The 26577-nt window shown below is 47.0% G+C and overlaps 1 protein-coding gene across 2 annotated transcripts in view; it reads left to right on the top strand.

Annotated features, from left to right (window-relative positions):
• Positions 1–26577, top strand: part of KLHL3 (kelch like family member 3) — a 67013-nt gene that overhangs the window by 36769 nt on the left and 3667 nt on the right. For both annotated transcript variants that reach the window (XM_018081049.2, XM_008921055.2), the window contains 9 exons: positions 2181–2302; positions 10094–10256; positions 13224–13333; positions 18157–18273; positions 19222–19371; positions 21852–21969; positions 22679–22876; positions 23679–23780; positions 26345–26473. In XM_018081049.2, coding sequence (XP_017936538.1) covers positions 2181–2302; positions 10094–10256; positions 13224–13333; positions 18157–18273; positions 19222–19371; positions 21852–21969; positions 22679–22876; positions 23679–23780; positions 26345–26473 — 1209 coding nt within the window. The remainder of the gene's footprint in view (positions 1–2180; positions 2303–10093; positions 10257–13223; positions 13334–18156; positions 18274–19221; positions 19372–21851; positions 21970–22678; positions 22877–23678; positions 23781–26344; positions 26474–26577) is intronic.

Here is a 26577-nt window from a genome sequence, read left to right as displayed (position 1 = left end):
AGTTGGGGTGTGTGGGATTTTTTTTCCTGAAGGGATGTGGGGTGAGATGCCTTCATTGGTCCACTATTGGCTGCCCTCAGCTGTGCCCCACAGGCTGCATTTGCCCTGGCTCTGTGCTGGCCTCCTCCTGGTCTGCACCAACCCCTACCTTGGTTCACTTGTGGTGTCTCCAGGTTCCTCCTCACTCCACAGCACTAGAGGCATGTCCACCCTCTGACAAGTGGGAGGAACTCCATCGCTCCCAGTTGGATCCCACTCGACTGTGGGGCCCAGCATGTGAGACTCCCCCCTCACGGTGCCTGGGCTGGCAGGAGCAGAGCCAGCGGAGGCTGTTGGTATGCAGGGCTGGCAGCTTGCTGGTGGGTGTGGAAGCCCACACAGCTTTTATTTTTGTTGCCTGTGTCACATGAACACCACAAGGACAGATGATGTTATCAGGTTGGTCCCTCCAAGCTATTTCTGCATCGATCCCTGGGTGTGCAAGGCTGAGCCTCCTCTCTGCACTGTGGGTCCCACAGGGCTCTGGCTGCTCTGCTCCTCCTCTCTGCAGGGGGGGTTTGGGGGGTGCTCCTTGCAGGCACCTCCAGCACCACAAGGCTGATGGGGACTGGCCTGTTCTCAGAAGCCCCCTCTCATCTCTGGAGACGTCTGGGTTGTTTTTGGGGGAGGAAGTGTGTGAAGATGACATTTTGTCAATTAAAAAGTCCTGCCTGCTTTGAAGGCCTCCCAAATGTAGGTCACTTATCCCTTTGTACTTGTACATTTATATTCATGGGCTTCTCCGAATAACACTTTATTATTTAATTTTAAAAATTGAATTTGGGGCAAATATTATTTCACTTCTTGGGGCCTTTGACTCTTCTAACACTTATGGTCTCACCCCACTCCTGTTATTTACCCGCTTATTGGCATAAATGAAGTCAGCAAAGTTCAATTTGCAGGATCCAGGTATTGCTCAAGCTTGGACCCCCCTTTAACATCTGACTCTGTGCACTTGATGTGCCCAGCCACGTCTTGTCAAACACTGCACAGAGGTGTAGGCTGTAATTACTTCTCCTATAGGCTGCAGGAAATATTTTCCCACTTAATCCCACAGCAGTACTGAGTCACCGGATTTCTGAGAGTGGTGATTATTCGTGCCCAGGTTTAAGAATTGACATTTTTTCATTCTCTCCTTTGTTCAGCTTTGTTTTTCCACCCATCATTTTCTTTCCGCTCGGGGTTTTGCCCTTTCTTTTCTGTGGCCCCTCAAGATCTTGGTGATTAAACCCTGGGTGAGGTCATGGTGTGCGTGGATGCTGGAAGGGCCCTGGGGAGCCCTTTCTCTTCCCCCCCCCGCATGATTTTGTTCCTCTGTCGTGCTCCTATTACGCAGGGGGGGTGGAGGTGGGTCATGAATAGGCTCTTACACGGACACGTGGTTTTACTTGTATATCCAGAGGGGAAATTATTCCCCTAGTTCTGCCTGTTTTTAAGTTACAGATTTGAAGGAAGGATAAAGTTTGGATTCAAATGTGTGAGGCTGGGAAAGTGAGAGGTGAGGAAATGCATGTTCCTGTGTGGATGCTTTGCACAAGGTGTGTCTGATGGATGGGTTACAGCAGGGTAATTGAGAGAAGCTGGCTGCACTCTGGGTGCTTGTTTTCCTGAGCAGGTTTCAGCTTCTTCCTAAAGAAAGAGGGTAACACTGCATTGCTTTTACTGTAGGGTATACCACAAAACACCCTAAAGCAGCTGTTGCAGCATACTCATCTACCCATATGTATATATATTAAAAAAATTAAAAATACTTACAGTAAATATATAAAAAAGGTCTTTCTAAGACTTATCCACAATCTCTTTGAGTCTGTCCCTATACTGTTGAGGGACATACTGTTTTTTTGTTTTTTTTTTTTTTACCTCTATATTTGTTTGAATGCAGGAGACCCACAGCAGGTTCTTTTCTGTCACGAAATTAAGCTCGTTGCATTTATTGACTTATTTTTTTTTTACATTGGTGTCCTCAATGTTGAGTTGTTTTTTAGCTGGCGTTAGGAGGCTTCTGGGAATCTCCCTGGTTGTTCTTCAATGGTCAGGGATAGTGCCAGGCAGTCTCGTAGTCAGCAGGAGAACGTGCTGGATGTGTGGGGAGCGAGGTTCTGCAGAGCAAACTGTAACTGTCCTTTTGAACTGAATTCCAGGAGACATGTCTGAAAGCAAGGCCAAGAAGATTGAGATAAAAGACGTCGATGGCCAGACCCTGAGGAAGCTGATTGATTACATCTACACCGCTGAGATTGAGGTCACGGAGGAGAATGTGCAGGTAGGTCTGGGCCAGCACTTCCCATGGAGAACCGAGTGAAAAGCTTGAAACTCAAAGGCACAGGTCCTTTTGGGGATGAGGGATCTCCTCAGGCTGCAGAAAGTAAAAGGTTGGGCTTGAAAAAAGCTACTTCCAGCCTCTGTTTAGTCTTGAGGCGCTTTAGTGTTTTCCCTGCACTTAAGTCATGTTGCATTTAGCTTTTGTGTTGGGCTCTTATAACAAGAGCAGGCATTTGCCTTCCAAGAAGCTGTGCTGACTTGTGGGTCAGTCTGTCGAAGGTCAGAATAGACTCAAACAAGCAGTGAATTTTAAGGCCAGGGCAGGGTAATCTGGCTGTTAGTTTTTAAATTCTTCTTGGTTGTTTGAGTTGTTCGGCAGAGCTTTGAGTGGAATATATTGTTCAAATGAGGGCATTCTTCCTTTTTATTTTTGTGTGTGCACTCTGTCTTGAATTTCTGTGAGGTCAATATTTGTCCAAGAGTGGAAAGAGTAATTGAAAGGCAGCCCAGAGATAAAGCAGGGTGCTCAGGAAGAGAGTGTTTCGCCGTGTCACGTGGCTGTGGCTGCTGGTCAAGCTCTTTCTTTGACTCTGCTTGTATTTGTGGTAAGAAAAAGGCTCTGCACTCAGGCACTGATTTCTGGAAGGGATGCTGGGAGCTCGTGTGTGGACGTGCTTTTCGGTGGGTCTCTGTTTTTGTTTGCAAGGGGCAGTTTGAGCCCCTTGTCCTCCTCTCTGTGACCTGGACATAGGTCAGGGTAACAAGTCTCTGTCCATGATGCTGGAAAGAAAGGGGCAGTGCTGCTGGGTGCATTCTGTTGACCTAATTAACATGGCAAAATTAGACTAGTTCTGCTTGAAATGAGGTTCTTGCTGTGAGCTCTTCTGCTCCAGTCCCTCAGGGACAGTGCAGGTTCTTGCTGACCAGTTGCTCCTGAAAAACCCTGGGCTGTGCCCACTTTGCAGTCTAAGCCCTTGCCATGCTTTGTGACCCAAGTCTGTGGGGGCCTTTTCTTGCCCCTTCTGCCCTCCACTTTTATAAACTTGACTTTCTGGTGTGCTCCCAACCTGGCAGTTGTCACACTGGCAGGAGTGTGGAGCCTGGTTGTCCTACAGGACCATCAGCGAGGAGACCTTCAAGGTGTCACTGCAGCAAAGGAGCTGAGACTCAAACCCAGCTGTGGGTGGCTTGGACTGGCTCTCTGCTGTGTGACTCTGTATAGTCAGGGTCATCAGCAGCTGACATACAACGTTACTCAGTGGGGAACTGGGGTGGAGCTCCTTGGACCTCTGGGATCTCCCACTGCGGAAGGAAAAACGACATTTACACACTCTTGGGCTGGTCCCTTCTTCTGTGGGAAATATGAAGGCCAGATCCATGTGCTTTCTGAAATGTGTGCTTTCCTTCCATGCTGCTGGTTGTTGGGTGGCTCAGAAGCACCCACTCGGCACGTGGGGTGTGTGGAGCTCGGGACACCGTCTGGCCCCAGCCAGCCTGCCTTGAATGGAGCTTGGGAAGGGCCTGTGCCTGCTCTGGCTGCGTTCCCAGGGGAGTATTTTGGTGCTCCAGCTGCACCTGTGTGTAAGCAGGGCTGTGGGAGCTGGAGCAGGCTGGAGAGCTGGCTCTGTCCTGCTCTGCCTGGGCCTGCCCAGGAGGTCTGGGAAAAGTCCAGGCGTTCCCTTTTCCGAGCAGCTGGAAAGCTGTCTTTCTTAGTAAAACCTAACCAAAGCCTGCCTTCTGTGGCCTGGGGATTACAAGGAGTTAAAGTAAGCTCCCTGTCTGTATTTTGGCTTTCATCTCTTAGACAGCAAGATAAAAAAAAACATAAGTTTTGAATACTAAGGTTTGGGCATGGTGTTTTTTCCCAGTCTATTAAACCAGGTCTTTTTACTGCAGGATTTATTTCAATAACCACTCTGTGAATAACTCTTTAGGCTAGAGGTAAATTAATTCACAGGAGCTAAAAAATGAAGCTGTTCTACTGCAAGATTAACTGACTAGTTTAAATTTTATTATGTTTAAAATGTTCATGCTGAAAATGTTTTATGGAATTTATTATAATTTTGTGATGAAACCAACAGAAATAGATCCTGTCTCTGGGTGTTTTGCTCTGAACAAAAGGCTATAAACAGGTTAATATTCACCTGCGGCCAAAAGAAGAAAAGTTTACAGAAATGAATATTCTGTGATTTGTTGGAAAGTTTCACATCAGTGAAGGCAAAAAACATGAACAACAAAAATTAAGCTCTTTGCAGTCTCTGGTTTGGATTAGCAGTGTCAAGCTTAGGAGGAAGGTTTGGTCCCTTGCATCACCACATTCTCCTGATGCACAGCTTTGGGTCATTCATCCATCCATCCATCCACCCAAGGACACCTCAAGTGCCTGTCTGTGTTGTTTCAGCAATGTTCCTTCACAGCCTTGCTTGAGCACAGTGAGACTTTCTCTTTTCCCAGCAGGTATTTCCTGAGGTCTGTTATTGCCATGCCATGCACTCTGATTCTCTAGCAGGGCAAAGGTGCTTTTTAAAAGGAGTTTTTCAGACTTCCTGAGTAGGTGGAAGAAGCAATTTCTGGGCATAGGTGCCAGGTAATTTCATTGTAGAAACGAGTAAAAATAAAAAGATTGCTCAATGGCATTAACTGAGCAGATGCAGCCAAGCTACCAAAACTTGTGAATAAATGAAAAGACACGATCTTTTCAGTGAGCAAAATAAGATGAGAGCAGAATAGAAATGAGAAGAAGATGAGCAGCAAAGGTGCCATGCAGTGCAGGAATGAATGCTCCCAGGCGTGCTCGAATGCTGAGCAGTGCCCAGCACTTCACAACAAGAAGCCTTTTTACAGTATTTTTGTTACTTCTTTTCTAATAGAAACCTGTATTTTTTTTTTTTTTTTGCTTTTATAGGCCTGGTATGAGTTCAGGAAGTGAGACTCCCTTTTTTCTAAGCTTGTATTTCTGTAGCTGATTGTACAATGAAATGACACGGTGCTTTTTGTTTTGTTTTTCATGTGAGGAAGGATGTATGTACAAGGGGCCAAGCCTTTACAGTCAGTTCCAGTCATCATCTATGTAGTGAGTTCCTGGGGGGGGAGGTTCATCCAATTTCTCCTCAAGATTATGTCCCAAATGTGCAGGCAAAGGGGATTTTCAGCCCACCTAAGCTCTGTAAAGGAGAGCACTGAGCCCATGTGGAGGGAATACTCTCTTCTAACCCTGCTGGGGGCATGTAGGTGAGAACTGCCCCAGCAAATGCAATCCTGCTTTATCTACTGGACCTTCATTCTTAGAGGGAGATTGCAAGGCAGTGTAGATGAAGCAGTAGGAGGGCTCAGGGATGATGGATGACAAAGAATCTTCTATGCTGAGCAGCATTTTACCTCTGAAAATGCATTTGGGATTTAACCTCCCACGTGTTTGGAAGGCATGGAGCAGAGAGAGAACTTCTGTCTTTATTGCAGTCATGTTATCTCAGCAAAACCCACGCTGGGATTTCTGTCCCCACTGCCTTCTGTTGTTCCTCTTCTGTTGCACCCCACATCAGGGTTGGTTGTAAAGATTCATATGCATGACATACAGGTCTCATTCATTTGAAGGTGGAGTTTGATACATTTATTTAGAAGGAAGTTGTGTCATGCAGTTTCTGTAAAAGGAAGGAAAACTGAAGTGATTGTCATGGGGAAGTTCATGGATGCTCACGTGCAGCCCTGGTTGACTTCCACGGAACACGTGTCAGAGCACAGGGCCTGCTGCTCCCCACCTGTGTGGAGTAGCTGGTGGTTTTAACTCTGCAATTACTTGGGTTTTTCAGTTAGGTCTTGATTTTTGCAGCTGAAGTGGCTGCGCTGCTGCTTTCCAACCCTCATATCAAACCTGCCAGCTCCGAGTGATGGGAGCAAAGTCTGGCGATGGGGGAGCTGAGCGTGGTGTCCTCGAACAGAGCTGAATGATGAGGAGATTTGGGAGGAGGCTCCTCATTCTCTAAGGTGGTCCTGTGAACATACCTGGACCTCTGGTTCTAGGCAGTGAATACAGTCCCTCCTCAGTGTGTCCCAGCCATCCTTAATGAAGATGACACTTCATTACTTTCAGCAGCCTGAGAATTGCCCTCCCAATTAAGAAAGTCATTATCATTCAGGCTGTAATGATTCCCTGGAAAAAATCCTGATTAACCTGGCTTCCCAATTAAACTTATGGACGCTGTGCAGTGTTACCACATGTGAGGGGTGTCCTTGTGCACAGCCATAGTTTGAGATATGGATTGTGCAGAAAAAATGAAACCTGAAATTAGCTGTCTGGAGGAAGTAGATATTGAAACTGTCAGCTTTGCAGGCACAGTAATTGTCATACAAAATGACTTGAGAAAAGAGGAAAAAAGCTTTGCCAGGAGCTGTACTATTTCCATTTCAGAAGTGTGCTCCTGCACCTCAGCTCTCCCTACAGACTTAGGACTTCACAGCAAGGAAGGAGAGTTGTGTGGCAGATGCAGTTTTCATGATAAAGGGGTGATAAGTGGGTCAGTTCATCACCCTTCCCCCTCTTCACTCCAAAAGCTGGAACTGTAGCAGGTGAGGCCCAGGGTGAGGCAGAGCACCTTTCAGCAATAAATCGGGGCTGTTTTCCTCCCTGCAACCAAAGCTCCTTGCCATGGATTGCCTTGGAGTGCTGGGGGTCCTGGTCCATGGCAAGGTTGACTCCTCTGGGTTGGGGGACCTTCCTTAGACCTATGGAAAATCTTCTAAGTTGGCTTGGCCTAATACAGAGATGAGGAGAAACTCGTGGATGTGGCACCAGAGGACTATGCTGGGCCTGATGGAAGTGTCTCTACATTTATATTCTGCTGTTTAATCAAGGAACGGTGTGTCTGAAGTTGGAGAATGTAGATCAGGAGGGAAGTTGCCAGCAGCTCCCCTGTTTTCTTTCTCACCTCTGTATCCCATGTCCTTCTCATACCTGCTTCTGGCATTCCTGCTCCTGGTGAGGCTTTGTGGCTCCCTGATCCTGTCACACTTGCCTCTGCCTGGGCCATTTCTCCCCAGGTGGAGCATTTAAGTGGAAGCTCCGTTGTTCACCCCGTGTGCTGCCTGGGAGCAGCTGGGGAGTAATAAAGCCTAATTGCCATCCTTGCACTCAAAAGCCACATTACACTAATGTAGTTTTATCTCCACTACTCGTGCAGTTTGGAGCAGTTCATTTAAAACTGTGTGCTTTACCTGCCGTGCAAACACAAAATCCATTAATTTCTCTGGTCATGGGTTCCCCTGGGAGGGTGCTTGGGAGCTGTCTCCCTGTTTGGGCAGATGTGCAGTCCCAGCTGTGTCCCTGGATGTGCAGCTGAGGATTACAACCAGTACTCTTGTTTGGCTTCTAATTTGACTGAATTGTCAAAGCTGCTTATGAGCTTTAATACATCCCCTGCCCTGGGAAAATGCTCCTTTCCCAGTTTTGCAGAGCAGGACTGGAGTAAGTTAACTTTTGGCCACAGGTACCTGGAAGGCTGTGTCACGCTAGGGAATCAACCCCAGTGTCTGCAGTCCAGCATTAATGAATAAACCTTAGAGTGACACAGAGCACTTTTGGCTGAAAGATGTTCCTAGTTTAGGGGCATCAAAGGTCTGTGGAAATAATTGCACAGGCAGTGTTGTGTTAAACTTGAAATTGGTACGAGTCTGCAGAGCACAGCTGGTGATCTAGATGGTTATGGTTATATCTCTCTCTATATATATATATACACACTCCCCATAGATGAGATAAATTATTTAGCAAAGCAGTCAGTCTCAGTAGTAATAGCAGATAATTTTGACATAGTTTCAAGAAATGAGTGGGTTTTGATATGGAGGCAGATCTGGTACAGAAGCCAGCTCTCTGTAAATCTTTCACGGCTGTTGGAGTTCAAATGCTGAGAGTCAAATCCAGACCCAAGTGAGTAACTTGCCTGGATGTTAATGGGGTTGCAGTTTGGTCCTGCTGCATGTTTAGGCAGGGCATTTCCTCTTGTTATTTCTAAAGGAAACAGACTTTGTTCTCCCGGAAATCCTTTGCTTGCTTTTCGCCTTCCCTGGTAAAAACAAGATGAGTGTCGAGACGCTCAGCTGGGAAATGGGAAAGAGAAAATCCACTCATCTCCTGATAGGCTTTTTATATCCTACTTCTGAGAAGTGTTATGTGGTAATACCCCTTTCCCAAAGGCTTCAGTGGTGTGAGGCTCCTTCTGCACTGCCCTCTGAAGCCAGCACAGGGCTGTAACAGTAGTACTGGTACGTCCAGGGGCTGTCGCATGTGGTGTTAGTGATGGCAGTGAGCACCTTCTGGTTTAGAGGCAATATCCCAAACACTGGAGGTAGGCAGCCCCCCTGGATTGGCAGGTGGACGTGCTGGATGGATGGGGGTGCACAGAAGAAGCTCTGTATGGTCTGTGCCCAGAGAGTTTTTGCAAGGAGTCTGGCTCCTCTACCCAAAACCCTTATGCAGCTCAGGTGCTCACCTCTCGTTCAGCTAATCAGAAAGTGGTCCACATCTAGGTTTCAAAAACCTAGAATAGTGCTATCTTGATTTAATCAAACCCCCAAACTAGTCTCCTCCTGGCATGAAGAGACCTGGGCCAAAACAGACTCCCGGGTTAATTGATTTCTCTTTTTATTGTTGCCTGTTGGCGGTGGATGCTTGGCTGCTGTTCAGCTGGGATGGAGCTGGAATGCATCTGTGGCTTAGAAAGACCTGGGGCAGGTTGTGAGTGTCCTGCCCTGATGTGGAATGGGACTGTGGTGGCAGGGACAGGGAGGGGACATCTTTATCCCTTCTGTGCCATCGAGATCCGGGGAGGTGAACGCTGTTAACCCACTTTTGTTTAACAGCTGCTTGGGTTTTTTTGAGTTGGAAGTAATTTCCAGGAAATGTGTGCTCAGATGGTGAGCACAGATGCCCAGTTGGAAGGACATGTGTGAAGCAGCCAGAGCTATGAAGGGTCTGGGATAAGACACGTCTGCAGTTGCTGTTCGACATAAGAAAGGAAGTAGCTGATGTCACGGGCTGTAACGTCCCGATTGACTTTGTTTTCTACTTCCTGTCCTTCTTACTGGCCTCAAAGGTGTTTTTTTCCAGCAGATGTCACATTCCTGATCCACGTCCATCTCCATTTTCTGCACTTAGTTTTGGAGGGACAAAGCAGTACCTTATTTTCAGAATGAACCACAAGTGTCCACAGCATTTTGTGTGAGCGGAAATGAGGGCTGTTAATTTGAATAGTTGGCCCCATCTTTCCTGGGAGTCTTGCTGTCACTAAAACCTGCTTTAGCTTCTGGGAACTTCCTCTCTTACACAGCCATTTGGGCACCCTGCTCAGAGGCCAATTGGTTTTGTTGGAAATAAGAAAGTTCAGGGTTTTGAGGAGTGCTGGGCTGCTATGGGCTTTGAATCTGATGGCAATGCTTGTAAATAGTATAAAGCTCTTCAGGGGAAAAAACAATAAATCTGTGGTGCAGGACCTACCTGCAGCAAAGCCAGAAGTGCAGGTGTACCCGTGGTTGCCTGTGTCTTGTCCTCCCTTTACCTGCCTCGAGGTCTTGTGGGGAGAAGATGTGAGGAGAAGAGCTCCACTTTTAGCCCAGCATGGGATAGCTATTTCCATTTCTCAGAGCATGAATGGAGATCTTCTGCTTATGGATAGAGCCAAGCCTTTAACCTTCCTTCTCGTCCCCCACAGGGACCCTGAAGGGGAATTGCATCCAATTTGCGCAAGCTGTGCATCAAACACTCTTTGTCACTCGCTCTAATTCCCCTTTCTTGCCTTCGCAGGTTTTGTTGCCAGCTGCTAGTTTATTGCAGCTGATGGATGTTAGGAAAAACTGCTGTGACTTCCTTCAATCCCAGCTGCATCCCACGAACTGCCTCGGCATCCGAGCCTTTGCCGACGTGCACGCCTGCTCCGAGCTGCTGCAGCAGGCCAACGCCTACGCAGGTGAGGGAGGGGAGCCCTTCTCTGGGGTCAGACCTGCTCCCAGGGGCAGCAACTTGTGTAGTCTGAGCGAGATCTGCACGTCCTGGTTGGTCACTTCATACTTCTGGTGTTAGAACAGGGAAGGGAATACTTTTATTGGGTTCTAGGCTGATAACTTTCCGTCGCGCCGCGAGTTGTGAAGTGTGGTTTGGTCGCAGGGGAGCTCCTTGTGAGGTAAAACCCCCTGATCCTGTGGATCTCAGCCCACAGAGTAGCTCCTGAGTGTGATCCCAGCAAGCTCTTTGTGTGCCTGTTCAACAGCTTGGTGTTGGCACGCTGGCATCCTCCCCAGGGACCCTGCCCAGAGGGAGCAGTAGGCAATGCTGGGGATTTCCATTCTAGGAATAAATGGAACTAGGCAAAATTAAATCTCGTGGGTGGGAGTGGGAACACTGCTAAAACTGCCAGGCAGTTTGAGGCTCCGATCTGTGCAGCAATGGGCACTTACCCCCAGGGTGGATAGGCTCATGTTTCCTGGAGAGTGGATGTGTTTGGTTGCAATGAGCAGGTGCAGGCAAAGGCTCCCAGCATTTCTCCTCTACATTGTAAATGTAAAGCTGTTTCAGGCAGCCCCAAGCCCTGAACTCCCCAGTACTTTCCAGTCTCCTCTGGCAGAGCTGCCCTTGACCTCTGCTCGGGAGAAGCTGGTGGTTTTCTCTACTCAGTTTGTTTTGCTGCTTTTCTGGTGATTTGTATGGGAATAAATACACCTGCTGTCTCCCAGGGCACCTGCTCTGTCCTGAAAAATTTTCCTTGTCAACGGTTTTGTCCTTAATTGGACCATAAGTAGGCTCAGTGGAATAAAAATGTGCCCACCGAGTCCTCCCCTATTCTCCTGCAAATAAAAGTAAAACCTTTTCAGCTGCTCTGGCTGTATTATCCCCTGGAGGAAAAGGTACCCTGGAAGGAATGGTTAATTGTATAAAAGCTTGCTTGTAATATCTCATTATCCTTGCTTCCAGGCCCTGTTTAATCTTTAACCCAACAAGCAGTGCATTCACTGTATATTTATTTGGTTGTTTGGCAATTAGAAAGTCTGCTTTGTTGTTTTATTGGCCTTCATAAGTCCCAGTTAGTACAGCAGTCCATGTAATGTTAATGGAACTCCATTAATAAAAATGCCATTAAAATTCTTTTCACTATGTTGTTTATGTAACAGCCTTAAAGCAAGACAGAAGGTCCCCAAACTCAAGACTCCATGTCTGGACGAGCTCAGTTACTTGAGAATGCTTAGTTCTGGCCAGTGCATCACTTCAGTAGATGGAGGAGCCTTCTTGATGCAGGCGCCAGTTACTTTATTAAAATCAGTAAATATTCTTACTTGCTTGCAACTAATAACAAGAGATCAAATATATTTCTACTACCAGATGCAAGTCCAGAATGAATGACTATGAGATTTTGTCCAGAAGTCAGAGTGCATCCAGCTGACTGTGTGGGGAGTGTTTCCTGCCTCTCGAGTATTTAAGGCCAGAAGAGTTCTTTAGATCTTATATATACTTCCAGCATAACAGAGTATTAAGCTTTATCCACATACTGCTATTTTTAGTCAGAGGCTTTGGCTTAGCTGTGGGGTTTTGGTCCCCATTACACCAAGTAGGGTCCGTGACTGGGGAAGTCCAAGTCCAGAGTCCAGCTCTGCAGCACCAGCTTTGGTGAGGGGTCATTCAGGTGCCATCTCCAAAGAACTCCTCTCTAGAAGATATGCCAGCTCATGTCCCTGTGGTGCTGCTTTTTGACAGGCAAAGCACTTTGCAGATGTGAGAACTCGAAGCAGATCTTGCTGCGGAGGGAGATTTTTGGATACGTGAGTCTGAACTTCGCAAAGCTGCAGGATTAGAGCTTGAAAAAAGCTGCTGCAGATAAAGTGACTGAGCTTCATGTTTCTGTATTTCAGCCAAAGATAAATGGGACTTAGAAATGGCAGGTGAGATTAAATTGGCAGTATATGTAAGAAATGCTTGCAAAACTAAAATTACCTGCAACTGGCTAATGACACAGTTGACCTAGAAATTATTTTTTAGGAAGTAATTATTTCCTGTGCCTTTTGGCTCAATATAGATCTTGACAGATTTGATGATCCTCAGTCATAATTCTTCCAGTTTGGGATTATAATCAGTGACATGCATTTTGTTTTCAAGTGGCTCCCAGAGTTACAGCATGGAGGGATCTGGAGGCAGAAAAGGGAGAAAGAGGAACTTGTAGAATTGTGGGCTGAAGTGGAAAGGGGAAAAGCTGCTGGGGAAGGTGGGTCCTGGGGGGTTGGAGCAAGAGAAAGGGTACATTTACATGTTTGGGGGAAAGAAGTAAAAGGTGGAAGGAGAGGAGAGCTGATCCCATGGGAGTGCATGGGATGAAGATGCCCCTTACCCATCTCTCCATGTAGCCCTTGGACACACAGATTCAGCTCCATGCCCTGGGATTCCTCAGTATTGGCTGCAGACCATATGCCCCAAACTGATTCATGTTAAAGGTGGGCTTCCTTGGAATATGTGCAAATACCCAAGACCCTTGTGGAGTCTCTCATCCAGGTGCTGAGCAGATCTGATGCTGTCTAGCTTGTTGAAGTGGGCAAGAACTGAATCTCGAGGTGGCCAGATAATTTACTGCCTTAGAAAGGCACTCACACTTGTCTCAGTTGCCACTTCTAATCTTATTTGCCACTGGAAGACTCTTAGTGGCTTTTCAGAAACTTTGATGTCATTTATGAAATTGTCTCCTGGGGCTCATGCTGCTTGAAATAACATGAGATTTCTCTCTGCAGCTCTCTCTCTGGTTTCTGTCTGTGTTCCACCACGCAGCCACAGTGGGTCTGTCTCGGGTGCCCAGAGCTGTAATAAGAGCAGTTCTCTGAATGCTGTAGTCCTTCCATTGACTGAAAACACGGATTTCATTATAATTTTCTGTTCCCTCTTTTCATTTGTTGAACAGAGCAGCACTTCCCTGAGGTGATGCTAGGAGAAGAATTTCTTAGCCTTAGTCTGGACCAGGTTTGCAGTTTAATATCAAGTGACAAGCTCACAGTCTCCTCTGAAGAAAAGGTACTGTAAATTGCATAGCAATTGCAATGCTGGAATGTTTCTAGATCTTACACCAGGAATGTTCTCATTATATGCTCTTTAGGGGCCATTCTGCAACAGAGATCATGTGGAAAGGAAAATTAAAATAATGCAATTCCTAGAAACACATAAAAATGACCTTCACTTGGTTGTTCTTTGAAGGAAGTAATGATTCTCAGATCTATATCACTTCCAAAGGCCCTGGGGGTCAGAACAAAATACCTTCCCTCCCTGGAAAACTCCCATATGCTGTTGTGTAAAGCACTCATTACCTGCTGCAAAACCTCAGAGAAGGTGAATTTCATTAAGCCAGGGAGGAGTATTGGCTTCTGTTGCATGTTGGGTGGAACAACAAAAGGAGATCTGCAACTAAAAGGAAGGAAGGAAGGAAGGAAGGAAACGTTTTTCTAACATCATCAGTGTTTTTAATGGAAGAGGGGAGAAAAAGGCACTGGTTGATACTGTTTTGTGGTTGAAACGTTCAGCACATCTTGTATAGTCTGGAGTCCTGGGGAGGAGGGTGACTAAAGGTTTTAGTGCTTGGTGAGCTCCAGCCTTTCTCTGGTGTGAGCTTCTTGTATGACCTGCTGCAGGTTTTTGGGGACAGCTACGTGCCTTGAGTCCTTCAGCTCACCCCAGAATTGTCACTGTGGGGAGGTTGTAGAACCACAGAATCATTAAGGTTGGAAAAGGCCTTTAAGACTGTTGAGTCCAACCACTAACCCAGCACTGCCAGGTCCACCACTAAACCATGTCCTTAGATGTAAATGGTCACTTGTGGGAGACCACAGGAGAGCTTGAGGATGATGTGGTTTGTAACTTCAGGACCCTTGTTTGGGTGGGACGAGGCTGGACCTGGGCGTGTTGGTGCTGCTGCTCAGGCTGCACATCCAGGCGTGTGCTCTCCTCCTGCTGAGCCCCTCTGGGCTGCAAACACACGGGTGCTGGGGCACACAGGGGTGGTAAAACTTCCCAGAAAACCTGCACCACGTGAGGTGGGGGCACAGGGATGCTCGGTTCAGATGCTGAGCCTGCAAACTCAGAGGCTCCGTGGGGTGCTCAGAGGTGACACACAGGCAGGGCCAGAGAGGGCAAAAACCAGCGGCACCAACTCACAGCAGAAAGGCTCTGCATGAGCCCAGCAGCCTGCAAAGGGAAGTGCAAGTTTAGTAACCAATTTTTTCCAGTCCTGTGCAGCATTGTTAAAAAGCTTTTATTGGCCTTGTGCCCAGAGGAATCAAAGTGCTCCCTCCCTCATTTGAGCTTTGTAGAGTCAAACCCAGTATTTCTTTGGCTGATTGTAAAAGTTGAGGACGCAGGGCAGTGGAAGGAAATGTAAGCATGAGATGTATGTTCGAAACAACAGATCTGAATAACAGGAGAGAGGCAGAAAATGGGAATGGAACATAAACATGAAATGTTCTGGAGTCCAAAGAAGTGCTAGAAATTGAGGACAGGCTCGTAGGCTGCTGTTCCTTGTTAACTTTATGACAGACAAGCCATTTTCCTCACCTATATTCTTCCTATTTGCTAATGCTTGAGATATATATTACTAAAAAAATACATAAAAGTATATGCAAATGTGTGTGTATAACAGTCTGTACATACACATATGTATCTATGTGCACAGGTGATGGAGAGAGAACTACTTGGAAGCAACAAGGTGTTTTTTAAGTAGACAAATAGTTCAAACATCTGAGAGCTGAATTGTCACGGCCAGATTTCACAAGAGGTTTTCCTGTTCCTGTTCTCACTGTGACTCTTACATGGACTGCAACCTGGCATCCAGAGTGTTGCCATCCCTGGGTCACTGGGAAGTGTTAGAGTTGAGTCCTGCCAGGACCAGGGAGGGAGTGTTGCCCTTGGAATGCCCCAGGGCATGTGTGCTGTGCCCAGGACCTTGTGTGCTCTCCCCTTCCTCTGCCACCCCCCAGCTAATACCAATTGGCCTAATAAAATATATTTTTGTCTCCACAAATTTGGCTTACTTGTACCCTTAGGCCATCAGGACTACAAAAATTGTCTGCTAGCACAAAAATCTATTTTAATTGCAAAATGATGACAGAATTTTCCCACCATTCAAAGATTCTCCTCCTTCCTTTCCTCCCCCTTGTTGTACCAGCCTTTGCACTTGTACAGGCCTTTTCAGCACAGGGCAAAGGTTTATTTTGGTCCCTGCCTGCTCTTTTTGATATAGCTGAGTACTTGGAAGACAGTTTTATTAATGTTTTCTAATTGGTTCTTTAATTATGACACTGTTTGCAAGCCAAAAAATCCCTATAAAAATCATGTTTATTTGCATTTACTAAAGATGTGTGAAATGGAGGGGCTTTCAGGCCTTGAGAATGGGCTCCTGCCAGCTCACAGCAGTGGCTAAAGAAATTTTTAAAAGGGTTGGGATTTTTGGATTGTGGATTCTACACAGAGTGCAGTAACTGACTCTTTGTCTCAGGTCGCTGACATGCAGCAGAAGCTGATGCATGGTCTGACTCCTGGGAGTCTCTAATAACTGGATTTTTGGCTGAAGAGACTGGGAAAACATCTGGGCTGGCTCTTTCTGTAGGTGATGTGAGGAGAGGGGATATTCCAGGCTTTTACCCTTCTGCTCCATAGAGTTGGAATTTTACTTCTCCCAGGTTTGGTATGGCTCCTACAGCCAGGCAGGTGCCAGCTGCTACCTCAGCTGCAAATCCAGCTGTGTGGGTAAAACTGCTTTGGTCCATCCCCCCTGGCAGCAGGATCCTGGCTCCTGGGGGAGCAGCAGCAGCTGCTCGGGGTCTTCAGTGGGCATGGCATGTGCAGGGAGGGCACAGCAGTGGTGGAAACAGATGTGGCCTTTAAATAGAGATATTGCTGTCTTGGATTAAGTTTTTTTTCCCCCTTTCTCATAAAATTAGGAGTCAGAGCTCACGGAAGGTGCCAGAATCTGATTTTTTTTTTTTTAATGCTGTTATTTTTAGAGTAGGCACAGCAGGGAAGCATCGGTGTTTGCCTAACTCAGGAATGGTCTCCAGTTTATTCCTGGTGACATTTACCTCACCTTCCTTTAGACTTGTTCAGTGTCATCTTGTCCAGATGGGCTGTCCCAGCCCTGTGACCTGTCCTGTAGCTCAGCCTTAGTGCAGAAGAGGTTAATGAAAAGCCTGTTTGTCGGCTAAACATTTGCTTTATCCTCCTTCCACAGTCATTTGCAATTAAAAAGATCTCATAACAACCCAGTTTCTACTTTAAAGGCCTCATAGAAGTTAAATTGTTTGTTTGCTTATTTATTTTAATTTTAAAATGCTTAAAGGCTCTGCAGTAGTTATTCTCCTCAGCATTTGCTGGGGTTTGATTACAGGCTCCCTGTTGTGTTGCTTAAATCCTCATCGAAGTGTCCTGAATTCCAAACAGTTCAGCAGGAGCTTTGTTGGCACAGGAAATGAGGCCGGTGCTTTACTGCTCTTTAAAAGTATATAGTTTAGCCCAAGAGGAAGAAACCCCTTTCTGCTCTGCCTCTTCTTCGTGGGGAGGATGTGTCTGCCAGGACCTCCTGTTTGCCAGCAACAATAGGGGGCCGAGAGATGGTGCCCTCAGTTCTGGTTGATTTAGTCAAATTAGTGACCTTGGACCAAACAAAATGGTTTCTTGGGAAGTGGTGGGAGGGATGGAAAGAAAGAAAAAAATTATCTGTGCAAATTGGCCTGACCAGTTGGTGACCCCGGAGGGAAGCTGAAACCAAGGGCACTTGCCCAGTGTGCTGGGACGAAGGGCCAGTGATGCTTTTTTGGGGAAAAAAGATAGGGTCTGTGGGAAGGAGCTCTGCTCAGCCCCCTGGGCAGTGAGAGCACTTGGGGAATGTTGTCTGTAGATCTGAGTTACGGATCAGAATTTAATTCTGCCTCTGTGGGGAAACTCCACTGCAGTGATCCAGATCCTGCTGTGCGGCATCTGAGACTGCACCAGCCCCTCTCCCTGCCTTGCTGGGTTGTTCAGAGAGCCTTCCCCACTCCCGATGACATTTTTAGGCCTTTCTTCTGCGAGTGAGGCTCACAGTTATATAAGCACATGCATATTCATACCGGAGCCCACATAGGACGCTTCTGCCTGTGCCTCTGCTGGCGCCTGCCCATGGGCTGTTTGTGAGCACTTGGTCACGGAGCCCAGGTCTGGATGCTTATCTGAACCAGCTGGATCTGGAAGTACAACTAGAATTTGGTTCAGACCAGAAGCCCAGTGTGCTCTTGTTTTCCAGCTGGAGTATCCGAGTATTTTTAGCAGCGAAGTGCACGCGGTGCAGAGCTTCCGTGGCTGCAGGCAGGGCTTGTCCTGGGTGTGTGGGCAACTTGTCCTCAAGACTTCTTGGTTTCTGGGGTGGAACTGGTGCAGTGATTAAAAACGAGTGTAGTGACTTACTGCGTGGCCAGGCTCCTTGGGGAGGGAGATCTCTGCTATCAGGAGTAATTGTTGTGGCTGATTTCATGAATAATGTCCAGTGCAAATGTCAGCAGGCTCATTAAGTTTCCTGGCTGCCTTCCAATCCTAATGTCCAAGGGGTGTATGATTGTCCTGGACATGCACTTAGCTTTGGGAGTGATACAGCACATCTAGATGGGAAGTTGCTTGTTAATATGCATGGTCAGCTCAGCTCTTTGCTGCAGTGGTGCTTGTGCTCTGTGCACAGTCACGACTCTTTCATCTGTTTTTGATAGAGATCTTGCACCTCCGTCCTTCCATGCTGTAAAATCACAGTGCTTCTGATTTTGGGTGGGTGACTGTGCAAGCCAGTTCTCTCTTCCCCATTCGATTGTACTTTATCTGTGTAGGTGTTTGAAGCAGTTATCTCTTGGATAAACTATGAGAAGGAATCTCGCTTGGAGCACATGGCTAAACTGATGGAGCATGTTCGCCTGCCCCTTTTGCCCAGAGATTACCTGGTACAGGTTAGTCTGCAAATAAGTCCTCAGTAATTGCACTTAAGCTGCTGGTAGCTCCTTGATCAATGGCTTGGCTGTTTGTGTCTGAGGTGGGTAATTTGGTGTGTTGCTAAGTCTGTAAACAGAGGAATAAAAGCAAAAACTGAGTGGACTCTGAAATCAATGCTCTCAGTCAGAAACCTTCTTGTAAATGCTTCTGGGGGAAGCATTGAGCAGTTACTGCCTTGTGATTTTTCACCCCAAAAATACCCAGGTGGTGGTATTACAGGCTTGTGTAGGTTTTTTTCCCCCCCTCATGCACAGGTAAATTTAACTTTACATGTGATAATTTTGGCTAAAGATGTGTTCTGCATAAAGATATGGGTCTGTGTGACTGGCAGGGGAGGTGCTCTCTGACTTAGTCTGACTTGGAGATCGTTCTTCCTAAGTTAATTCCTGGGATCTGGGCCTTGATAATGAGCTTAGAATCCCCAAAGAAGGGGCTGGCATGTGGGCTCTTTGACTACTATGCTTTTATCATGTGTCTAAAAAAATCAATACAATTGGCAAAAAATTGGCATTCATAAGATGAACCCATCTTGTGCTTTTTTTTTTCTCTCAGCTGTATCTTCTGATGGAATAAAAAATGCTCCATCTCCTTAAAAATTCTGACTCAGATAAAAGAAATTACTTATTTTGTGCCCAGACTCCTGGTGAAATTCTCCTCTGCTGAGTTAAGTGTCTGGCAGAGAATGATAAAAAACTCACTCTTTGTGAGTGGTCTTGGAAAACAGGGAGAAGCTTGGATGTTTTTCTTTGGGAAGAGTTGTCAGTCTATGTTTGTCTTCTGCATTTTTTTTAAAATGTTGATACTTTGGAAGGGAAGTTCCAGGTTTCATGTCCTTTCCACAAAGCTCCTTGTGACCTGTGCCACCAAGTACTAGAGTTTAAATGATCTTTTGTGTGTGTTCTCAGACAGTCGAAGAAGAAGCTTTAATCAAGAATAACAACACCTGTAAAGACTTCCTTATCGAGGCCATGAAGTATCATTTGCTTCCTCTGGATCAAAGGCAACTGATAAAGAACCCCAGAACAAAGCCCAGGACTCCTGTTAGCTTGCCAAAGGTAAGCAGAGCTCGTCACTTCGTGTCACCTCACTCAGCTTTACAGGTGGCATTTTCTGTCTTTGACAGGAGCTCGAGAGCTTGCTGTGCTACTTCTTCCTAACTCCATGATCGTGCTTTGAAGTGTTTTACTCCCTCTTCTGGCATTGCCTGTGCCCAGCAAGGACACGTAATTAAGTTGGCTAAACGTAGTTGAATCGTTAGGGGAAGCAGCATCTCTACTGCTGAAGCATTTTGTCGACCACAAGTGGTTTTGTGACTCGCTGACCTGTAGAGAGGCTGCAGTGCTGAGAGGGCTGGCTGAGGTGTCGAGGAGCCCTGCTGAGGAGGGTCGCAGTAGGTGTCTTTTTGTTTCCTGTATCCATAGTCAGAAGCCAGGAAATCGGGAAAGAACAGCACCCAGCCCCGTGGGCAGGAAGTCTGAAGCGAATTTCAATAGACTCAAAGCAGCAACTGAATAAATAATCCTTGTTGCTCCCCTGTTTATCCTGCAGGCGTGTGATGCTCTGGCCACCACTTTATTAGCGAAGGAAAAAAAACAACCACAGAAACTATTTTCCCTGTGCCCCAGAGATAGACACAGTTTGGCACAATGTCTCTCAACAGGCTGTCCCTGGAGTTGTTCATAAGCATTTTGGAGATTCTAAGGCAGCAGAACCACAGTGTGTAATTTTTTCTAAGCACAAATGGTGCGGGGGCTGGTTTGTGGGATGGTGTATGAGATCTGTGCTGTTTGTGATGTTTAGGTATTGGACTGTCCATTGAGAAATTGTGGTTCTGCTGTATGTGTCAGCGTGTTGTGCCCTTTCTGCTATCGCTGAGATGAAGTTGGTAGAACATAGCTTTGGGGGTGTCATGAAGGGCTGACATGTCCCTTGTTCAGGGATTAAAGGAGTGAGGGATAAAAGGAACAGCAAACCAGCGAGTTCAGAGGTTCTCAACAGCCTCTATAGTATGACCCGTGAGCACAAACCCAAATCCTCTGCAGGTCTCTCCTCCCTTCTTTTGAACTGTGGAGAAAGGGAAGAAGGTGATGATCTTTCAGCAATCCTTTTACTGAGAAACTTTCATCTGGCCTGTTGGTCCTGCTGATGAGGGATTATCGTCTGCCACGAAATCTCTTAATTCTGTAATCGTGTGAAGCTCTGCAGCTTTCCATGGGAGACTGTTACACAACTGGTAGTCAGGCTGTTAATTTAGACTCAATTTGCTTTCTAATGTCACGTTCTCATCTTTGTAGATCAAACAGGCTACTATTTTCATACTCTCCAAATTCTTTAAATCGCTGTCCTGCTTTTAAAGGAACTGTGCTTGGGAGTTGAGCTCATTACCCAAGTGACCTGAAGTGATGATCTTATCCCCTCAGCTACTCACAGCTGCCTTGCAGAGGCTAAAACCAGTTTCCAATCTACTCTTTGTCTATATTTGAAGCCCCGTTATCTTGTTTCTAGCTCCTTGGCCTTGTAAAAATCAGATTGTCTTGGGTAGTGTTTGCTCCTGCTGATTTGCTGTGATAAGGGAGCAAATCCTCCCTCGATAGCCGTGGAGGGTTGAAGGAAATGTGTGCAGGTGTTTTGGGGGCTGCCTGTGCAGATGCTGGTTTGCAGTGCCCGGCTGGGGCTCAGCAGCAATGCACACTGGAGGGATGATCTGCAGGCTCCTGAACCCATGGGAGGTTTGTCTTCTGGCAGCAGACATGGCAGATTTGGGAAGAAACACACTGCATGCTCTCCAAGTATTCTGGCCTTCTCACTTTTTCACCAGCGTCCACCACTTGCTATTGCTGGGGGTGGAGCCCGGGGCTGGATGAACCCTTAGCCTGACTCAGCAGAGCAGTTCTTGAACTCCAGAGATTGCCCTTGATCCCCTTCACACAGCTCTTCCCTATCTGTAAGGAATTCAGGGTTTAATTCCTGAATTTGCATCAATACCTGTGGCAGACAAAAGCCTTGATGGAGCTGACAAATCCCTTCCTTCAGCAGCTGAGCACCCCAGGTGGTCACAGTGCTGGTGATTTCCCCAAGTGTCGCCTTCCCCACAGGTGGCAACACAGCTGTCAGGTTTTATTTGCTCAGTGGCATTGATTATTTTTAGCACCACCAGGGAGATAATGACTAAACAGTGGGCTGGCAGTGGAAATTATGCTGGAATCTTCTTCACTCAAAAATGCTTTTACAGTGAGTCTTTCATGTGCTGTGGGGCCAAAAGATTTTGTATTTCAAGGGGAAATTGGGCAGGTTGCCCACCTTGGACATGGTAAAAATGGAGGCAGCCTTATTTAGTGTGCATTAAATTGGAGATAAATTTTTCCCCCTTGAAATGGAATTGACTGAAATAAGTGTTGCTGCAGAGGCTTCTAGTTGGCCTGCCCCATGTTTTTGGGCAGCTGCTCTTGACCAGGTTGTGGTGATGGTTTCTCTGGAGGGAGCAGCTGCTCAGGGTTATGTCTGAGGTTTTCTATCTGTTGTCTTCCCTCCCCAGGTGATGATCGTGGTGGGTGGGCAGGCCCCCAAAGCCATTCGCAGTGTGGAGTGCTATGATTTTGAGGAGGAGCGCTGGGATCAGGTTGCTGAGCTTCCCTCACGGAGATGCAGAGCAGGTAACGGGGCCTTTTGCTGCCACCTTCTTTGTTTTCCTCATGCAGCTCTTTAGCACTGGATGGATGGCCTCAGCCATCCCTTCAGCCTTCCTTTGTGCCCCTGGCCTCAAATAGCTCTTTCTTTTTGCCATTTCTTTCCCTACCGATGTTTTCCCTTTCTTGTTCAGGTGGATGAACCCCTCTCTAGAGGGGTTGATCCTACCTGCCTGCCTTCCATAGCCACTGTCTCCCCTTCATCATCTCTCTCTCTTTCCTGGCTGCTCCTTTATCAGCGTTTCCTTTCCTCCTCCCATCCCACTGGCTTGGCAGCCCACAGGGATCCAGTTTGCCTTACTGGTATCCTAGTGAAAATCCAAGGAGCTGAGTCAGTCCCTCTTGGTGCTGAGGAGTGGGTGATGGAGAGCAGATCTTCGAGTTGGGAGCGTTCCTCTGAAAACATCTGACAGAGTGTGGATCGCCATTTGGTGTTCCCTCTGGCTCACAAAATTACTCATTCAGGTGTGAAATCCATCTGTGCCTTATGCTGCCATGGTTTGATGTGTGTTTCCCCTCCCATGTGTTTTATCACACTTGGCTTCAACGCCCTTAACCCGCGGAAAACGCCAGAGCCGTGCCCACATTCTCCCGGCCGTGTCCCACACCCTGGCAGGGCACCTGCTCCCAAAACTGTTTGTAAAAGTGCTGTGACACCTCTCTCCTCTCTTGTCAGGGGTGGTGTTCATGGCTGGCAACGTTTATGCCGTCGGGGGCTTTAACGGGTCGCTGCGGGTGCGGACGGTGGACGTGTACGACGGCGTGAAGGACCAGTGGACATCCATAGCCAGCATGCAGGAGAGACGGAGCACTCTGGGGGCAGCCGTGCTCAATGACCTCCTGTATGCAGTGGGAGGCTTTGATGGCAGCACTGGTAGGTGGCTGAGCAAAAACCAGGCAGTGCCTGACCTGAAAAAAAAAAAAAGTTTGCAGAGGCCCTGCAAAGATTGCAGGGCTTTAGTGAGGTTCCTGTAGAGGAAATAGGGTTTGCTGTGTGTTGTAACCAACTACATACATGTTCTGAGCCATCAGGAATTGCAAAGCATCTCACCCTAGTTGTTTTCTTCAGTGATACAGTTCTTTCAGTCTCGTTCTCTGTATGAATATGCTTTTTCTGGACTGAAAAGGGATTTTTCCTTGTTTCAGTGAAATTTTTCATAGCGACACGAATAAAATACCAGCAAGGCACGTTACAGGGTGTGTGCGCCTGGGATGTGTCTTGGCATAACTGCATGTTTAGATTCACACCTCTGCCTCTGCTGTAAAGCTTTGCCACTTGGTTAAGCCCCGAAGTATTTCAGCTGGTGATGAGTACAGTGCAGCAGGGTCTGGGGGAACTTTTAAACCTTTACATGGACATTTTGTAATGCTTGAAAGGATGTGGGGCTTTGGGGCTTGGAATCTGGACTCTGCTCCACCTCAGTGTCCCCAGCACACTGGAGAGGCAGCAGTCCCAGGGCAGGGGTGATGGGGTAGCATTTTTCCAGCTGCTGAAGAAGTGGCATTGAGATGCTGGTCCCAGCCTGAAAGGCAAGGGATTAGAAAATGGGATTGCAGGAGCGTGGCGGGAATTACGGGCTTGGGAGGAGGCGGAAGGCAGATGAAAGTGCAACACCAATCTTTTTTTCTTCTCTTTTTTTTTAATTAGAAAACCTGTGTATCCCCTTTTTAACTAGGTCTGGCATCAGTTGAGGCCTATAGCTATAAAACCAATGAGTGGTTTTTTGTGGCTCCCATGAACACAAGAAGAAGCAGTGTTGGAGTTGGAGTTGTGGAGGGTAAGAAAATCAGCAGCCATTTCCATCAAGCAAATGTTCCTGTGTCAAATAGAAGCCTGAATGGTTAAGTGCAGTAGGAGGCAACTGCAAGAGCTTTTCCATCAACTAGTTGGGAAAGATTGATTGTTATATGATGTAATTGCTGCAGCTTTTTCCATTCTCCTCTTTATCTTAGTTAAAAATCATGTGTAGCCTTCCAAGAGCCTCAGACCAGCCCATGCCTCCTGTGAATGCCATTAGGTGTGTGCAGGTTTCTTGGAACCTTATTCTTCCAGGGCTGCCTGTGGCTGGTGAGAGCCAGTGCTGCTGTGCAGTGGATGCCGTTGCTCCCGTGGATGGAATTCCCATCACGGAAAATCTGCTCAGAAACAGGAACACAGTTTGTCCCACAGCCCCAAGCTGCTGGGTTGGCAGGAATGCTAAAACCTGTGTTTGTTGACATCAGGCAGGGCACGCTGTGCTCTGGTTCTCACACGAGCAGGGGCTGGCAGCAGCACAGGCTGGGGCGGCAGCTCGGAGCGAGGTGGGAGCGGAGGGTGCTGGGGAGGAGGGTGGCAGCTGCTGGCACCTCTGTGTCAGCACCACACTCGAGGGAGCTGGAGCTGAGCAGCTTGGTTTGGATCCAGGAGAATGAGCAGTTTAAGTAGGAACCATTTCTTCCTTTACAAAATCTGTTCTGAAGCAAGTACAAGGTTTTATTTGACGTTATCTTTAGCAGGTTTTGGCAGTTTCCAGTTAGTGCAGAGCAGAGCAGCCACTGGCACAAGCACTGTTACAAACCATGCTTTGCAGTGGTTTGGATTGACCTGTGTGTGTCATATAATACATGGGAATGTGTTTATGAACATGGGAAATACATGGAATGTTTTTATGAACATGAAATGTGTTTAAGTGAGAAGAGAGAAGGAGATAAAAGTCAGAATAAATAGTGGTGATTAACTTAAATCTGCATATTTAAGAACCGTCTCCTTCAAAATTGGCCCATGTTTGGGAAGCACTGGGCTGCTGGAATTTGCTCAAGGGGTTTGAATGCAGAACAAATATTAAGTATGGACATGAGAGATCCATTTCTACGAGAAGATTTTCTACAGGAGAGTTAGGAAATCCTTTTCCTTTGCTTTGTTTGAAAGTGCAAATAAGTGTTGCACGTGTTGCAGTCCATAATTAAAAAAAAAAAAGAGGGCATGTGATTGAGACAAGAGCTGATCATACTGGTGTAGGGAACAAGCTGCAGCCTTCAGTTAATCCACAGGGTTTCTCTGAATGTGACAAAAATTGACCTGATTTCTGTGGATACTGACAATACCTAAGAATTGATGCCAGCCAGGGAACTTTATCTTGCCTTGCTTGGTCTGGCACTCTTGCCTGATTCATTGACTAACACCAGGTGGGTCAGACCAACAGCACAAATATGTTTACAGAGACAGGAAGATTGAGAAGGAGGCCATGAGTGAACCTGAGGGAGCAAAAAAAGAGCCAGCCTGTTCTTGGAGCCCTGCAAACATCCAGAAACAGGAGAATGCAAAACTGAAGATAACTGTTGGAGGGAGTCTTGTGCATGCAAAGAGTTGCACAGCTCATTTGTGGCCAGGCTCTGCTGTTATGGATTGAAAATTGGTCTTATTTCTGAGTTTTGTTCAAAAATTTAGGTTAGAATTTTTCTAGATATCTGTTGAGCTTTATTAATGGTTGTTTGTTGTAGCATCTAAGAGACCTGAACTTGAAGCAGAATGCCTTTGTGCTAGCTGCTTCAGTAAAGAGGATCCCTCTCTGTCCAGAGTTTACTGCCTAAATGCAAAACAGGCTGATAGATGATACAGGGAGACAAGGAGAGAGTATCAGTCAGGCCCTGGAACAAAGGACATGGTGGAGCATCAGCCTTGTTTCATGTGTGATACAGTCCCAGGATATCTGATTGTGCGCCTCTGGTCTCAGAAAGTCTTTGTTATTCAGCTTTCCCTAAGCTGAGGTAGGGAGGGTTGGACACACTGTGCTGTGAGGGTGTCCTGGGGTATCACACTGTGCTGTGAGGGTGTCCTGGGGTATCTCCTGTGTTCTCATCCCTTGGTATGAATGACCAGGCTGGTCTCAGCTGTGCTGGCAGCATTGCTGGGTTTTGATTTGGCCCAAGTTCTCCAAAATCAGGTCTAGGTTTCCTTGCAGGTATTATATAAGAGGCTATTGCATATTTATTGCTCGTGGGATACTGTAATTAATGTGCAGTGCTGACAGCACACCTTGCCTTGTGGCACCTGAACGGGAGGAAACGCTCCATCAGCAAAACACGCTTTGGTGTCACCTCTTCTCCTGGGCCAACAAGTAATTTGGAAAACCCTCTGGGCTGTTGGCTTCTAGTTAAGCTGCTGTGTTGTACCCTTGTCTTAGCTGACAGCTTTACCAGCTTTACAAACAGGTCTGTGAGTCTACTCCAGGTTCTCCCAGACAGCCCAGCAGGTTTAGGCACGTCTCCCCTCAGGCAGGATCCTCACCCGGGGCTGTCAGGTGTGATGGTAACATAAGTCAGTGGTAGCCACGATGCCAATGGCCCTGTGTGTGTGTTCCAGGGAAGCTCTACGCCGTGGGGGGCTACGATGGAGCGTCCCGTCAGTGCCTTAGTACTGTGGAGCAGTACAACCCCGCCACCAACGAATGGACCTACGTTGCTGACATGAGCACTCGGCGCAGCGGGGCAGGTACTGGCTCCCAGAAGTGTCCTAAGGAGCAGATGAGCACTCAGTTCTCCTCTGCTCGTGGAAGGGAAGGAAAAAATGTGGCTGCGCTGGCAAGTACAACCTGT

This window comes from Manacus vitellinus, unplaced genomic scaffold (assembly GCF_001715985.3).
Source record: "Manacus vitellinus isolate BGI_N305 unplaced genomic scaffold, ASM171598v3 scaffold_51_pilon, whole genome shotgun sequence".
Classification (NCBI taxonomy): domain Eukaryota; kingdom Metazoa; phylum Chordata; class Aves; order Passeriformes; family Pipridae; genus Manacus; species Manacus vitellinus.
The sequence above is the reverse complement of the archived record's forward strand: the minus strand, read 5'-3'. Positions and strand labels throughout refer to the sequence as shown.